This window comes from Pyricularia pennisetigena, chromosome 5, assembly GCF_004337985.1.
Source record: "Pyricularia pennisetigena strain Br36 chromosome 5, whole genome shotgun sequence".
Lineage (NCBI taxonomy): Eukaryota > Fungi > Ascomycota > Sordariomycetes > Magnaporthales > Pyriculariaceae > Pyricularia > Pyricularia pennisetigena.
Genome location: NC_043743.1, coordinates 1836858 through 1852633, shown reverse-complemented (window position 1 = coordinate 1852633; position 15776 = coordinate 1836858). Strand labels below are relative to the sequence as shown.

The following is a 15776-nucleotide window of genomic DNA, read 5'->3' as shown; positions in this document are numbered from 1 at the left end:
GCTCCGGAGCGGCTTCAAGGCTTGTATTCCCGTCCACTTCGACACGGCCGCCGGCTGTTGACAATGAAAGCAACTGTTTCGCAGATGGCCTTTGCCATACAAAATCCAAAACCCTTTTACATCGGCATCGTAGACGCAAGGGTTGGCGCCGAAGTTGGCACCGGAGCGGGCGCCTATGTTTGGATCCAGAAACATTGCCCTGGCCTTCGCACCCTCCAACTATATGGTTTCCGCTTTTCAGACGGCAGACGGCTGAGAACCAGCAATGCCTCCTCCAGCCATCGCTTCCCGAACGCCCTGATATTCGTTTCTGACCTTTTTTTTTTTTTTTTTTTTTTTTTTTTTTTTTTTTTTTCTTTCTTTCAGGTAGCCCACGACGTCCACTGTCCGTGGTACGTTCGCATTGGGATAGATAGATGTTTTGATTCTACTTATGTGATGATTTGCAGAGCCATGCTTCTATACTTTTGCCAGCAAACGCCAACAATCAGGAACAGAGAGAGGACAGAAGGACACAGGATCAACCTGGGCATACTAACCCAAGGTTGCATATCTGAGGCACCTATGTAAGGCAGATTGCCCGTGTATATAGTCTATATTTGGAATAATTCAGACGAGTATATACACACCCAGGCATTGTGTTGGTCACGCATGTATATCAACCCATGTGAAAATTTACTTGGCAACACGCGAGTGTACCTAAAGTTGGTTTGGCTGGCGATTGTCTCGAAAAGTACAGAGAGTGAATAGACACGGCAACTTGACTTGAAGCGACAGCTTTTGGTGAGACAGAATGATACTGAATGCATACAATGAACAATCACGGTGACATACCTACAGTAGTAAGCAGGGAACCGGCAGGGGTAAAAATAACAGAAGATAAGAAAAACAAAAGCGAGAGAGAGAAAAAAAAAAAAAAGACAGTCTCACATGCGACCGAATGATCTTGAGGAGTCCAAGGGAGAAGTTGACCGCTCGGTGGGACGGAATTTCAAAACTCTGAATTGGCCAAGACGTGTCAGTTGCGACAAGAATTTTTTTTTTTGGGAACGGGATGTGGTTAATAATGTAACGTCGAATAGGTGACGTTATCCATCTTTTTGATGATACTGTTGTGACGCCTTGTCCACCATCGTACCACGTATGCGGGAGATCCTGAAAATCAATCCCAGTGGCGCTCAATCAGGGGCTTCGGGGTTACCAACAGCCGACTTTTGGTGTGGGTGCTCCCCCGCAAAAAAACCTAAGAAAAGAAAGCCCCTTGGCGTTCGCAGCCGCTCTTGGCCGAATCTATGATCACTGATGCCCAAATCATCAACGTCAGGTCGCGACGTGACACAAACCGACTTTGTGACGATTGGATTTCTAGCATTCTTTAAACCAAATCTACCAGGCAGACAGCACCAGCAACAAGTGATGCCGAGTATCGAACCAACACAACTTTCGTTTTGGCAAAAAGCCCTTTTGTCCCAAAGAGGTACATCCACACAATCCGGTGTCTCGTATCCAAGAACCACACCAATCGAAAACAACATTCAGCCACTCTGCTCACGCGCCGCACCGTCAAACCTTGAGAGAAAATTTACGTTGGATTTTTAATTCAATTGCTCACAAGTTTTTTTTATTTTTTTTATTTATTTATTTCAAGACCGCGATGGATCAACCTGCCGCTGCCGCCGCGGACGAACCGCCGCCTTCAGGCAATGCCACGACACCGCACCTTGCCCTGCCCGCCGCGTCCAGCAGTTTGATATCCGATATGCCAAACCCTCGCTACTCGAAATTGCACCTGTTGGTGGTGGCCAACGGGTCCCGTGAGACGAGCTTCTGCGCCGCCGTCGCAATGCGGCTGTCCAAAGACCCCAAGATCGCCATCAGGGTCGTCGCCGACGATGTTGCCCCGCAACTCAACCAAACATTTGCTGTCGAGCGAAACTATTCGCTCAAGGTCCCGGATCAGTCCGACGATCGCATACGAAGCATAGCACGACATCAACACAGGGCTGCCGAGTTGGTCGAGTGGGCAGACCTCATGGTCCTTTGTCCCATCGACGCTGATCACCTGGCCAAGATGATGAGTGGGCACTGCGACACCATGATCCTCGAGGTTCTGCGCAGCTGGGACGCTTCGAAGCGTATACTGCTTGTTCCTGGAATGTCGACAACAATGTGGGAGAATCCGGTCACCAAGCGGCAGATCAGCAAGCTGCACCGCAAGTGGCATTGGGTGCGTGTCCTGCCACCTATACTGTGGCGCTACGAGCACCTGGATGCGCCTCCGTACTTTAAGCGTATCGTGGAGTGGACCGGCCTCAACGAGGTCTTGGGCATAATCAAGAACCAGGCAGACCTCTTGACCATGGGCCACGACGTCGACGTGCCCGCTCGCGAGCTGGTGGCAACGTCGCCATCCTTTTCCAGTCCAGGCGGGCGCAAGAAGCAGCCGGTCTTGCCGCCAGAGATATGGAGCCTCATCCTCGAGCACACCAGAGACTGGGAGCTGGCGCAGTCGCTCGGCGTGTTTACGACCCTCGAGATGCCGGAGCCGTGGCGGACCGAGCCGAAAGACAGCTCGGATCCGCTGCAGGTTTTCATGCACCGCCTCGAGTGGCGCCTGCTTTCCGCGGACACGGCGGCGATATGCAGCGTGCTGGAGACGGCTCCAGCGAACCTCACGGACCTGTCGGCGCTCGCCATCAAACTTATCTTCAAGTTCGCCCTCACCGGCGTGCTCTCCTACATCGAGTGCCACTGCCCGATCGTCTTCCGCAACTTTGACGGCAAGACCATCCCGACCAAGGCGTCGGCATACTACGGCCGCACCGACATCCTCGACTGGTGGGCCAGGTCCCCCTCGTTCCTGGAGAAGCAGTACGACCAGGAGGCCATGGACAACGCCTCGCTCTACGGCTACATCCACGTGCTCGAGTGGTGGCGGCGGTCGGGCCTGCCGCTCAAGTACAGCGAGGCGGCGATGGAGCAGGCCAGCGCAAAGGGCCACATCCGCGTGCTGGACTGGTGGCGCGAGGCGGCCGTGTCGACGGGCGGCCCGGTGGACAACAGGGACCCCGAGGCCAGGCCCATAGAGCTCAAGCCGGGCAAGTCGCTGCTGTACGCGGCGCAGGCGGGCCACACGGACGTCTTGCGCTGGTGGATGACGAGCGGGATCCCGGTCGAGCACCAGGACGAGGTGTGCATGAAGGCGTCGCGGGTCGGTCGGGCGGACGTGCTCGAGACGTGGAGGCTGCTGCGCGGCGACAACAACCTCATCTTCACCTCGCAGGTTCTCGTCGACCCCACGATATACTCGTACATTGACGTGCTGGAGTGGTGGAGGAAATACGCCAGGGGAGAACTGCCTGGCATGGACGGGCAGCCGGCCAAGAAGGTCGAGTACCGTACCATGGATATCGAGGAGGCGCTGGAGGATTCCTTTGGCGACCAAACGGCCGTGAGGCGATGGTGGGCCGAGAATGGGCTCAATTTGGGATTGGGCACCAGCGAGTGGCTCAAGGTACGCTACCTTTGAGCGAGAAACTGTTCTTTTTTGCCGATTCATAGTTCGCAGTGCGCATACTTTTTTTTTTTCTTTTTTTTTTTTTTTTTGTTTCTCTTCAGAATCAAGGGGCAGGCAGTCTTTGGCACTAGGTAAAGTAACAGATAATTTAAAACCTAATAAGACAAAACGTTCTCACGGGTATATCATAAGCCAAACTCCAAACGCCCAGCACTGTTATGCATTTGCAAATGTGATTAGTCGTAGCCCATCATTCATCGTCCGTCATTGGAATTTGGCCGGAGTGCTAGGTATCAATCTTCTCAGAGCCTCGATTTGGCGAACCTGCGCTTCTTTCCGGAGGTCGGCGATCCCACGTTTGTCCGCTCGCCTCATGCCGTTTGAGTAGACTACGGTCCCATCCGGTATCCGTTCTTTGGGAGCAATGACAGACCGGGGCGTCAGCGTGCAGTACTGCAAATCAACATGTGTTAGCATTCGCAGCCTGTGTTCGAACCGGTCCGTATATCCACCCCGTTCGAGGGGCTCTTGTGCACTCGCCTTGCCGATAAACGCGCCCGATCCGATCTTGCAACCAACACCGACCGTTGTCCCCTCGCCAATCATGGTACCGCCGCACTCTATGTTCGCAGCGGCCTCGACCGTGACGTAGTCCCCTAGAGTGACAGAACCCTCGGCCCGGTTTCCACCGGCCCCGAGGAGCACTCGCTCCTGCACGATGCAGCGCCGGCCGATATTGACGGGACCGCCTTCGCTCTCCAGCCGGGCTCGCGGGTGGATTACGGACTCGGACGAGATGGTGATGGGGTACATGCCGGACAGGATGGCCGAGTCGTGGATTGTGATGCTCGACGAGAAGTGGACTGGAGCTTTGGGTCCGGCCTGGGATGCAGCCGGCATAATCGAGTTGCGTTTGTTGGACGACATGCTGGGCTGGCCTCGAGGTTCTCCGTTATCAGCCAAAAGCCATTCCTAGAGCAGTTTTTTTGGCAGGATTGAGTTGGATGCCGTCGACTGTTAGCAGCCTGCAAGCCGTGTATACAGTGCTGCATACGCAAGCTTTACCATCCCCAACAGCTCTTAGCTATGATTCGGGTGGATCCAAACCGAAAAGACCCACACCATCACTCGATACCCAATCATGAGCCCGGAAATTCCGATCTCCAAGCAAACTGCTTCTAATTCATGGAAACCTCGATCGTTCGGCAAATCAACCCGCCTTTGACATTTCGCCCCTTCAATCGACGACGACAACAGCGCCCTGCCAGCAGGCCATTGACCCTCACAAATCTGCTCAGCGGAGCAGCAACGACCACGGCACATCACACATAAAAACAAACAAACACAACGATGCTGTCAAGAACAACAGCCACCCCGTTGGCCCGGGTGGCTGCTCGGCCTGCCTGCAGCGTCGCCACACAGCAGCAGCCGGCGAGGTCTTTCGCGACCGTCCAGGATGGCACGCCCGCCCCGAAGCGCACGTACGGCGGTCTCAGGGACCAGGACCGCATCTTTCAGAACCTCTACGGCAGGTATCCGCCGGACCTGAAGCACGCAAAGAAGATGGGCGACTGGCACAAGACCAAGGAGATACTACTCAAGGGCCACGACTGGATCATTGGAGAGATCAAGGCTTCGGGTCTGCGAGGGCGTGGAGGTGCCGGTTTCCCGTCGGGTCTGAAATGGGTACGTAAACTGCTGATCCGGCGTTCACTCTTGTTTACTCCAAATTGCTGTGGTCAAGGTCTGATGATAACATTTCACGCCCGCAGTCATTCATGAACTTCAAGGACTGGGACAAGGACAACAAGCCCCGGTACCTGGTCGTCAACGCAGACGAGGGCGAGCCCGGAACATGCAAGGACCGTGAGATTATGCGCAAGGACCCTCACAAGCTTATCGAGGGATGTCTTGTTGCAGGACGTGCCATGAACGCAACGGCTGCCTACATCTACATCCGTGGAGAGTTCTACCACGAGGCTGCAGTTCTCCAGGGCGCCATCAACGAGGCGTACGCCGACGGCCTCATCGGCAAGAACGCCTGCGGCTCCGGCTACGACTTTGACGTTTTCGTCCACCGTGGAGGTGGTGCGTACGTCTGTGGTGAGGAGACGTCCCTGATCGAGTCTCTCGAGGGCAAGGCCGGCAAGCCGCGTCTCAAGCCTCCGTTCCCTGCCGCCGTTGGTCTGTTCGGCTGCCCGTCGACTGTTGCCAACGTTGAGACCGTCGCTGTCGCCCCTACAATCTGCCGTCGAGGTGGCTCATGGTTCGCCGGCTTTGGCCGCGAGCGTAACCAGGGCACCAAGCTGTTCTGCATCAGTGGTCAGGTCAACAACCCTTGCACGGTCGAGGAGGAAATGTCCATCCCGATGCGGGAGCTGATTGAGAAGCACTGCGGTGGCGTCCGTGGTGGTTGGGACAACCTGCTCGCCGTCATCCCCGGTGGCTCGTCCACTCCCATCCTGCCCAAGCACGTCTGCGACGACCAGCTGATGGACTTTGACGCGCTCAAGGACAGCCAGTCCGGTCTGGGAACTGCCGCCGTCATCGTCATGGACAAGAGCGCCGACGTTGTGCGCGCCATTGCCCGCCTCTCACATTTCTACCGCCACGAGTCCTGCGGCCAGTGCACGCCCTGCCGTGAGGGTAGCAAGTGGACCGAGCAGATCATGCACAGGTTCGAGCACGGCCAGGGCCGCGTTCGTGAGATTGACATGCTTCAGGAGCTGACCAAGCAGGTTGAGGGACACACCATTTGCGGTAAGTGACCATTTGTCATCTCCCCATGCGATGGTGGAGCAATTTCTGACAGTCAATTGTATCAATATAGCTCTGGGAGAGGCTTTCGCCTGGCCCATTCAGGGACTTATCCGCCACTTCCGCCCTGAGCTGGAGAAGCGCATGGCGGACTTTGCCGAGAAGACTGGAGGCGAGGCTTTGGCTGGTGGTTGGACCCATGACACGAGGCAGCAGGGCAAGCTTGTTGCTCCGGGTCAGTAAAAAGTGGGTTTTATTAGAGTTTATTGAGGATGGTCGGACCGATTGGAGGTTTGTCAGGACTATTTGCAACAGGTGGTTTAGTTCACAAGGTGATTTGGGCAGGTATAGATCCTGCACACCGTGCATACGCAGGCTCCTCTTGCCTATGTGTAAGGGAGATATGTACTGTATTTACTATGTTGGTGTTTCTGCGAATCTAGTGTTTTTTTCGCTTTTTGACTTGTTGCATGAATCATGGAGGAGGAGGAAGGGGGGTCACCATTATAATAACCGAGAAGAAAGCTTTTGGTCGGTCGGTCCGGCTTTTGGACTATGAGGCTGCCGACTGCTGGTGGCATTGGAGATGCGACTATGTACCGGCCTGATTTCGGAACCGAATCTGCATCCTCACAGGCGGTACCAAGTTCCAGCCGCCATAATATCGACCAGGTATAAGATAGATGGCTTGGCATATGCAAGATATTTGTGTCGGTTCCCTATCAGGGGTGCGGGGAGAAAAGATGTGTCCTCGGCCATTAGTCAGTAAATAGAAGGGCTCGAAAGGCAAAATTATCATCAGTCGCAAGCTACTGCCTGTAGTTTCTGGTGTCACCACACAAATGCCTCGAAAGGGTTCCCTTTCCACTCGTTCTTCATACATGACAAAGATACCCCCTAGGCAGACGCTACAATCTTTATGCACAATGTCCACACCACAGGCTTACACCAACGCGCCGCCGCTGGATGAAAAAAAGCCCATCACCATGGTGCGCGGCGGCCAGGTCGACGCCGAGGCGGCTCACAGCTATGCGATCGACCCGGCGGCCGAGGCCCGCCTCAGGCGCTTGCAGGACCTCCGGGTCCTCCCGATGGTGTTCCTCATGTACTTCTTCACCTTCCTCGACCGGACCAACCTCGGCAACGCCAAGGTGGCCGGCATGGAGGCGGACCTGGGCCTGGGGACGTACGGCTTCAACATCGGCGCCTGCCTGTACTACGGCGTCTACTTCTTCGCCGACGTCCCGGCGTCGCTGAGCGTCAAGCGGTTCGGCAACGTCGTGCTCCCGCTGAGCTGCGTTGCGTTTGGCGTCGTGACCCTGGCCACCGCCTTCATCACCAACCAGGCTGGCTTCTATGCCATGAGGATCCTGCTCGGCTTGACCGAGAGCTTCCAGTTTCCGGGGCTGAGCTACGTTGTTTCCAGGTACTACCGCCGCAGAGAGGTCACGATTAGGGTGGCTTTTTTCATGCTCGTCGCCGCGGGGCTTGCGGGTGGGTTTGGAGGGCTGCTTGCTTCGGCTTTGTTGTCTGTTGGGAGTATCGGGGGTGTGTCTTCGTGGCGAAATATATTTCTTGTTGAGGGGTGTGTTTATAGCACTTTTATTGCTCCGTTTTCTTTTTTTTTTTTTTTTTTCTTTTTTTTGTCTCCCCGATTTACTCCCAAATCGTACCATGAACTGACCGATCGCACAAAAAAAGCATAATCACCATAGGCGTCGGCCTCGTCTCCATCTACCTCTTCCCAGCCGACCCATCCAAGACGCGCATCTTCAACCCGGAACAGCGCGCCCTCGCCATGGCGCGGCTCTTCCACGACCAGCCCGCCATCCGAGACCACAAGGAAAACATCACATGGGGCTTGATCAAGCGCGGGGTGCTGACGCCCAACGTCCTGGCCGGGGCGTGGATCTACACCTGCAACCAGGTCAGCGTGCAGGGCCTGTCCATCTTCACCGTCACCATCCTGCGGCTCAACTACCCGGGGCTGAGCACGGTGCAGATCCAGCTGCTTTCGGCGCCGCCGCCCATCGTCGGCGCGGCCTTTGCGCTGTGCATGGCGTACGTCGCCATGAAGACGCGCAGGCACGGGCTGGTGATCGCCGCGTGCGCGGGGCTCAACGTCATCGGGTACGGCATCTGGCTCGGGTCGTCGAGCTCGCAGCTGAGGTACGCGGCCATATTCCTGAACACGGGCGGCGGGTTTGCGTCTGGTGCGCTGGTGCTCAGCTGGACGCTGGCTAATGCCGCGCCGGATACGGTCCGCAACGTGGCCAATGCGGCTGTGTCGGGTCTGGCGAATATTGGTGAGTTTTTTTTTTTTTTTTTTTTTTTTTTTTGTCTTTGTTGCGTCTGGAGCATTCTCCTCTACCTTATTCCACCCCCAAAAGCTAACGACGAGACTCATGCCCCGATAGGTTCCATCGCCGCGACGTGGAGTTACATCAACACGGACGCCTCGACGGGGTATCGGATCGGAAACAGCTTGAACACGGCAACGGCCTCGTCCGTCATTTTTGTCGCGCTGGGATTGATGCTATACCAGCGCTGGGAGAACAAGAAGCGAGACCGGGGTGCGCGTGATTACCGGCTGCAGGGCGATCAGATGCGCGTCGCCACGCTTGGGTATCTTCATCCCGAATTTAGATATATTCACTAGATCTAGAGTAGAGCTGAAGGCGAGAGGTAATTGTATGTGTTGGAAGTGGGGAGGGGATAATTAAAAGACGATTACCTAGCAGGGACAACCTGGATCCTGGGTTATGGGTATCAAGTGTCAAAGTGTCAAAAAAATGATTGATCAATGTCGTATGTCAATTTTGTTTCAAGGATAAAGCTACAACAGAATTGGGCTTTGTATTCAAGTACATCTTGACATATTATATTTCCTTTGGTCATGTCTGCCTTTTTTTAGACCAACGTAGTGAGTGCATCAGGAAAACGCCTCTGGCACAACACCAAACCCTGATAAATACAGCGTGTGTGGCGGGTCTTGGCATCCCACACACACACACACACGCCCTGCAAGGTTCACCTTCTCTGATGACAAATTGCCCTTCAATAAAAGATTGTCTTGTGAAACACCATAGTGAACATGGCCGTTTCGAGCATCTATCTACATGTGTCCTCCTTAGCTGCTTAGCATTCCTTTTCTCCCAACATCCGCATTCATATGATCCTTGATTCGATTTCGTCTCATCTCATTCCGCAACATGCAGCAGTTTATCAGATTCAGTTCTGACCAACGTAAGTCAACCATCGGTGAATGCACTTTACCATATCGCCTCAGCTAGAAGTACCAACTTGTACTAACCTGCCCACCTTCCACAATGCCTAGTCGGTCTGGAGCGTATTTTACGTCTGTTTCAATCAATCGCCCAGATCATACTCGGCGTGCCCTTCTTGGCCATCACCACCACAGCATGGGTCAACAGCTTGCCATCCACGGTGGCCTTCTTCTCATCCCTGACTAGCGGCGAAAAGCCCGTCGTCGCAGCCGCAGCACCCCTCAAGGTCGCCGACACGCTCCTGCTGCTCGGCGACCTCAAGGGCAAGCTGGCACTGGCCAGGCGCACCGTCCGCCTCTTCTGGTTCCTCGGCTCCTTCCAAGCCGCCCAGCAGCTGTACTCGACAGGCGGCGGCCTGGACGTCTGGCTCGACGTCGCCTCGCGCTCCTTCAACGGCATGTACCTGATCCTCGAGACGGTCACGATGCCCGACGTGGTCGGCACGCCCCACCTGCGGCTGTTCGGCCCGGCCCTGTCGGCCACGCTCAACCTCGAGGCCCAGCGCTTCTGGCTGCTCGCTCTGGTCTGCGCCGCCGCGTCCAGCTGCCTGAAGCTGCTCGCCACGTACGGGCAGGCGGCCGTGCCCGAGACCGGGGACGGCTTCGGGGCCAAGGTCGGGGAGAAGACGAAGAAGAACAAGGCCGGCGCTGCCGTGGACAAGGCCGGCAAGGAGGCGGCAGGGGTTGCGCTGGCCAGGGAGAGGAGCGCGAAGCGGCGCGCCCTGCTGAGGAAGCTGGCCGCCGACGTGCTGGATATGGCTGCGCCGGGGGTTGTGGTTGGTTGGATGGATGTCGATGCGGGCGCGGTCGGGATGGCTATGTTTGTGACTACGCTGCTCACTAGTTATGATGTTTGGAAGAAGTTTGCTTGAGGCTAAGTTGCGGTGTATGCGAGCGAGGTTATACTGCTTGATACAGATATGGAAGGGGGAAGCTTATTCGACTTGCGAGGCGGCTTTATCGAGGACATACTTGGATCCGAGTCAGATACAAGTGAATCTGTACTGGACGAAACATGGACATATCAGCTAATCAATAGACGCAACAGAGTAAGCTTCCTGCTTACACGACCCAGAAAAAAAGCCCAGACGCATGTGTTAAGTTTGAGGGACCAGAGTGATAAAAATGCAAAACACGTTCCACGAATATGGAGAGAGACAGACCCAGCCCAATTCCAGATGACCTTGGTCCGTTCCCAAATTCCCGCCAAAAGGCTGCTATACCTACGAGCTCAAAGATAAAAAAAAAAAAAAAAAAAAACCAACTACCTGCGTGGCTATTATATGGTTTGGGGACATGACAGATGCAAAAAAAGCTGACAGTCTCAAGCAACGATCGAGATGTGCTCTCCGCCCCGGCTAGCCGCGACAGGAGGAGACGGAGGGAGACGGATCTGGCGCTGAGCATGTCCCTCGACGTCCTCGTCGGGACAGAGGTATACTGTTGCTCCCCTAAACACGCCAAAGACCTCCAGGAAGACAACCATCAACTCGAATGAACTTTTTGTTTAGGGCAAAAAGGTTAGCTACTCTTCTTTTGGGGGTGGGGCTTGCTCAGATGTCAGAGGGTTTAGTGCCAAAGAAGAGAAAAAGGGGCGGGAGGGGAGGTGGTTGCTCTTACACAATCAACCAACCAAAGACATAACTCGACACGCAAACATCATAATCACCATCCCAGGGCTGATGCCCATAGCGGTAATCGCTCGTCATGCTAGCAAAAACCAAGATGCCCGTCACCACCGCCAAGGTAATCTCGACAACTTCCTGCCAGATCCCAGGCGCGTTCCCGGAGTCGTCGCTGAGCCATTCAAAGCCCCGCAGAAGCGACCTGGACTCGCCGTCACTGTCGACGTCTCCGCCGCAGGTGACTCTCATGCAGAACAGCTCGAAGGAGAAGAACGGCGCCCTGAGGCGTGGGTCGCGGGTCATCAGATGACCCGCTAACAACTTGTGGGCGTTGAAGGCCAGGGTGGCGATGAGGAACAGGACCAGCGGTACCGTGGTCGGTATCTGCTTGGTGAAGGCGACCAGGAACATGTCAATAAAGGCAAAGACGCAGATGCCGGAGCGCCCGATCTGGACGACGTTGACGCGGAAACTTGATCGGGTTCTTGCATGGAAGATGCGGGTACTCGTCGTCGGGGCTTATGCTGGCCTGATGGGGACCAGGTGAGCCCATCATCCGGGGGTTGAGCGTTGGGGAAGCTGCATTTTCGGTCACGGAGGACGAAGCCATGATGTTGCTCTTTTCGTCGAATCCGTATTCGGGAGGCACTATAAGGACTTTGTATGACGGTTCTTGATCTGCCAAGCAAAACGGACAAGACACCGGTAGGATGGTTAGATGTTATCAGTACTAGGCAAGAGAGAAGGATTCTTTGGGGTTAGGAATATGTATATACAAAGATGGATGTGCTTTCAATTGTTGGGTTATTGCAGGTGGCTTGATTACTTTTTTTTTTCATATAAATTCTGAGTTTGGGTGCCTGAAAATATCTCGACAGGTAAATGCAGTTCCACACTGCAGTTGACGAGTTGTTCTCTTGTTTCCCTTTTTTTTCCTCCACAAAAGACACGTGCACGTTTTGACAGCTACTCTCTCACGGTTTTCAATAGCGAGTGACAATGGAACAAACCTCAAGTCGACGGCAAGATTCCGGCGATGGCCTGGGCATTCGACGCGTCGTCATGGGGTATAAAGCGGTAGAGCTGAACCACCCAACAAGTTCAAAATCCCGTTGCCTGCTCTTGGCCCTGCTATCCTTGCTGTACTTTTGAAATCCCCCGAAACTGCCCACGCATTCACAGATTTTGTAGGATTAATAAAGGCGATTGGGCACACAAATGCTTGTTTTGGACAAGCGGCCTTCAACGTTTCGGTCAAACAATGCAGATCAGTCGATTGACGTTGGGAAAGCCTTAAAAAGAATCATAGCCACAAAGGCCATGTATGCTGCCCATGAATGCTCAGCCTGGCCCACCTTGCCTTTCAAGCTGACTTTTGGCCCGTCCATTGTGGGCTTGGCTGCATCAGCACATGACACCGACAGGCCCAGAAACAGAATATCTGATATCTACGAAGAGACAGCCTTACATTATCTCAACAGGCTTATTGCATATGTGAGATTGCTCAGCTACGACAAGGCGAATCGCCTTCCAAGCCACCATTATCACGGTACAGGGGATCGTGATTTTAAACATGCCCAGCTGAAAAGCAAAAGGGAAGATTACCTGCCTGTCGTGGAAGTGGAAAAGTCCAATGCGCCAAAGAGAAAAGAAAACAGATTTTCCAACCAACAGGAAAAGATAGAAAGGAGTAAAAATACGAAATAAATACCAAAAAAGAAGCAGCACAGCCGGTCCTTGGTCCCTCTGCCCACTCAAGCTATTTGCGGTAGGAATATACAGTAAGAGGGGAAGAAACATACAAAGAAGAATGTGCAGTTGCATCTGGATAGAAGGTGACAAAAAATGCAGAAAACCTGCCATTAAAGCTCTGCCAATCCATAACTTTTGCTGTGTGAATAAAAGGAATACTTTACATAGCTTACTGCTGCCGTATGGATAACAATATTTGAGTCAGAAAAATTAAGATAGAACACAGATAAGGACAGCAATGCAATTGTGTTCTAAATTAAAAACTTCCAAGAAAAGAAATATATTTGAGGTCATTCGGAATGCCAAAAAAGCAACAAAAAACAAAAACAAATCATAAATATTACAATTGCATCCCACCTACGAGCTGCAAACAACCACGAATCTCAAGATTACGCGTGCAGTCGCTACAAAGACTCCTGCCCACAGCTTATCCACATACAATACATGGATGGAAAACTTGGTAGCCCTTCAGTGGGGACTTTCTGGTTCAAATCATGCTCGGAGGCTGTAATAAAAGAAGTTGTTGACAAAGAGGTCATCCGTTTCTTTTGAACTGACCCCCTTTTCCAGGCTCATGTCTTATAAGATCAACTTTATGGATTCGCTTGGGAACAGCCATTGGAAAAGGAGCCTGGACCATTATCCGAAGGTTCCTGAATCTGTTCCAAGTTCGCTCGCTGAGCTGTATAGTCTCACCGACAAGCAGGCCGTCCTTGCCAGCAAATAACAAATGGTATTGGCCATTGTGGATGTCACGCTAATTAACGCACTGCTGGATGTTCTTGCAATACCAAAGCCATTTCCGGACCATCAAAGAGAGAAGCTGTGTAGTTCATGGTCGCAGTACCACTTTTTGTTGCACCCAACTTTTATGGGCTCAGCATCATGCTTGTATAACCATGGCGAAGCTTGGTAAAAAAAAAAGATTTCTTCTTATTGGCGATTCCAAATTATGATCTCTTAAATCTAGGAAAACCACCGCCTTGAAATCAACTAGAGGGATTCAAAAGTTATCAAGGACGACGGGTATTATATGCGTCCCACGTTGAACGCCGATATTAATAAACCTAAAAATTCCAGCAATTCTTGCACTTGCAAATGCCCGTCGGGTTCCCGATATAAGTGCTATTATTATTATTTACATCTGTCAGAGGCTATGTACGCTTTCCCTGCCAAGTCTGGCTGTCCTGGACCGCCAAGTGAATAGAAAATCACAAAAAAGATAAATAACAAAAGTAATTGCTCACTACCAGGGTCGAACTGGCGACCTTCGCATCACTTGATATGTGTATTAGACATATTAGTACGACGCTCTAACCAACTGAGCTAAGCGAGCTGAGCTGTTGTTGATATTGACCAGCGTGATTGGCATCTTGTACGGTGCTGCAACGCATCTGCCGCGACGGGAGTTGTCTTGCTTTTGATTAAGAAGGCGCAGAGAAGGAGAGTGGAGTGGATGGGCTCAGGTGTATTTTCTCGTGATACTCTGCAAAGCGTCAGTCAGGTTTGAGATTTCAAGGACCTTCGCTGCATTTTTGGTAATGACGTCAAGAGCTGATGCAAATCATTTAGTACCAAAATGCTAAACCCAAAATACTTCGCTTGAAATTGAGACAGCAAACGATCTATGTTGTAATTTTTGGTTATTCCGACGGGATTTCACGCAGGCGCTATTCCGCTACATTTACACGGTGATTATTTGCGCCGGACAGATTGACGGTGCGTTTATTGATCCTTCCAATCAAACTTGGCCCACAACATATCGCCCGCCGGGACTATTTCACTTCGCAACTCGAAAGAAAGGCCGCGTGGATTCTCGTCTGTTCCACATTGATTCGTCACTCTTGGTATTCGCCTTAAAAACACCATCACGCCACCACCATGTCTTCCTCGCCATCACCTTCAACCATCAAAGCCGTGCAGGTCGCGTCGCTCTTCACCATCGCGGCGTCCAGCGGCGCCAAGCTCGGCCTCTCAATCTTCACGGTGCCCCGTCTCCTCGAGTCGCCGGGCCCGCTCATGCTCCAGCAATGGGACAAGATGTTCGTGTCGGGCCGCGCCGTCCTGCCCGCCGCCGACGTGCTCTCGGCCCTGGGCTTCTCGTACCTGGCCTACTCGCGCGTCTTTGGCGAGCGGACCGCCAAGATGTACGCCCTCGCCGCCGCGCTCTCGGTGGGCATCGTCCCGTACACGGTCTTGGTCATGTCGAGAACCAACATCAAGCTGCGTCGCCGCGCGGAGCTGACAAAGTCCATGTCCATCACGGACGAGACGTTGGAGTCGGCCGAGGTGCGTGAGAGTGACAAGTTCCTCGTCGACCATTGGGGTGTGCTGAACCTCGGCCGCGCTGCCATGTTGGCCGCCGCTGGGCTGATTGGGCTGTATGCCTCGCTGTGATTGGGACTTTAATCAGAAACCAAGGTGGTCTGTCAAATGTATGTCGAGAGTGCATCTGTACAGATTCACGCTGGCACTTGCGGCTGATTGATTGCTGGCAGTGTCGACGTGACCTGGTCATGAAACCGTATAGTCGAGTGCGGTGTAGTCTCGACGGAACGAGAGCGTCCCTGTTTGTGTTCTCAGCATTGAGATGAGATGTTGTCATGATTTGGAATTGTCGGCTTGAATTTGTACCAACCAACTAAACTGATTTATTGCATAAAATGATATTTGCCAGACTAAAAAGACTATTCGACCAAAAGGACAAACAAACTACCGACGTGATTGCCAAGCTCGCCAATACAGAAACCCACCAACACCCAAGGAACCACCCATGACAGAATACGTTTTTAGCCCGAGAATGAAGCAAAGCAACACCCCAATACAAGCCCACGGTTAC

General features: G+C 53.1%; 6 protein-coding genes across 6 annotated transcripts; 4 read left to right on the top strand and 2 right to left on the bottom strand.

Moving 5' to 3' along the window:
- Window positions 1–1654: 1654 nt before the first annotated feature.
- Window positions 1655–3529, top strand: PpBr36_08507 (uncharacterized protein; the record flags this gene model as incomplete). The annotated part of the gene is made up of 1 exon (XM_029895637.1): window positions 1655–3529. One exon carries the CDS (start codon window positions 1655–1657, stop codon window positions 3527–3529), a length of 1875 nt encoding a protein of 624 aa, XP_029747018.1.
- A 252-nt stretch (window positions 3530–3781) lies between these two features.
- PpBr36_08506 (uncharacterized protein) lies at window positions 3782–4444 on the bottom strand (the record flags this gene model as incomplete). The annotated part of the gene is made up of 1 exon (XM_029895636.1): window positions 3782–4444. One exon carries the CDS (start codon window positions 4442–4444, stop codon window positions 3782–3784), a length of 663 nt encoding a protein of 220 aa, XP_029747019.1.
- Window positions 4445–4867: 423 nt separating this feature from the next.
- On the top strand, window positions 4868–6517 carry PpBr36_08505 (uncharacterized protein; the record flags this gene model as incomplete). The annotated part of the gene is made up of 3 exons (XM_029895635.1): window positions 4868–5203; window positions 5290–6277; window positions 6348–6517. The coding sequence occupies 3 exons, from the start codon at window positions 4868–4870 to the stop codon at window positions 6515–6517; spliced, it is 1494 nt and encodes a 497-aa protein (XP_029747020.1).
- Window positions 6518–6546: 29 nt separating this feature from the next.
- PpBr36_08504 (uncharacterized protein) lies at window positions 6547–10432 on the top strand (the record flags this gene model as incomplete). The annotated part of the gene is made up of 4 exons (XM_029895634.1): window positions 6547–6666; window positions 7165–7768; window positions 7990–8580; window positions 9612–10432. The coding sequence occupies 4 exons, from the start codon at window positions 6547–6549 to the stop codon at window positions 10430–10432; spliced, it is 2136 nt and encodes a 711-aa protein (XP_029747021.1).
- Window positions 10433–10884: 452 nt separating this feature from the next.
- Window positions 10885–11795, bottom strand: PpBr36_08503 (uncharacterized protein; the record flags this gene model as incomplete). The annotated part of the gene is made up of 3 exons (XM_029895633.1): window positions 10885–11059; window positions 11181–11657; window positions 11692–11795. The coding sequence occupies 3 exons, from the start codon at window positions 11793–11795 to the stop codon at window positions 10885–10887; spliced, it is 756 nt and encodes a 251-aa protein (XP_029747070.1).
- A 3023-nt stretch (window positions 11796–14818) lies between these two features.
- Window positions 14819–15334, top strand: PpBr36_08501 (uncharacterized protein; the record flags this gene model as incomplete). Its single annotated transcript, XM_029895632.1, has 1 exon — window positions 14819–15334. The coding sequence occupies one exon, from the start codon at window positions 14819–14821 to the stop codon at window positions 15332–15334; it is 516 nt and encodes a 171-aa protein (XP_029747016.1).
- Window positions 15335–15776: the final 442 nt, after the last annotated feature.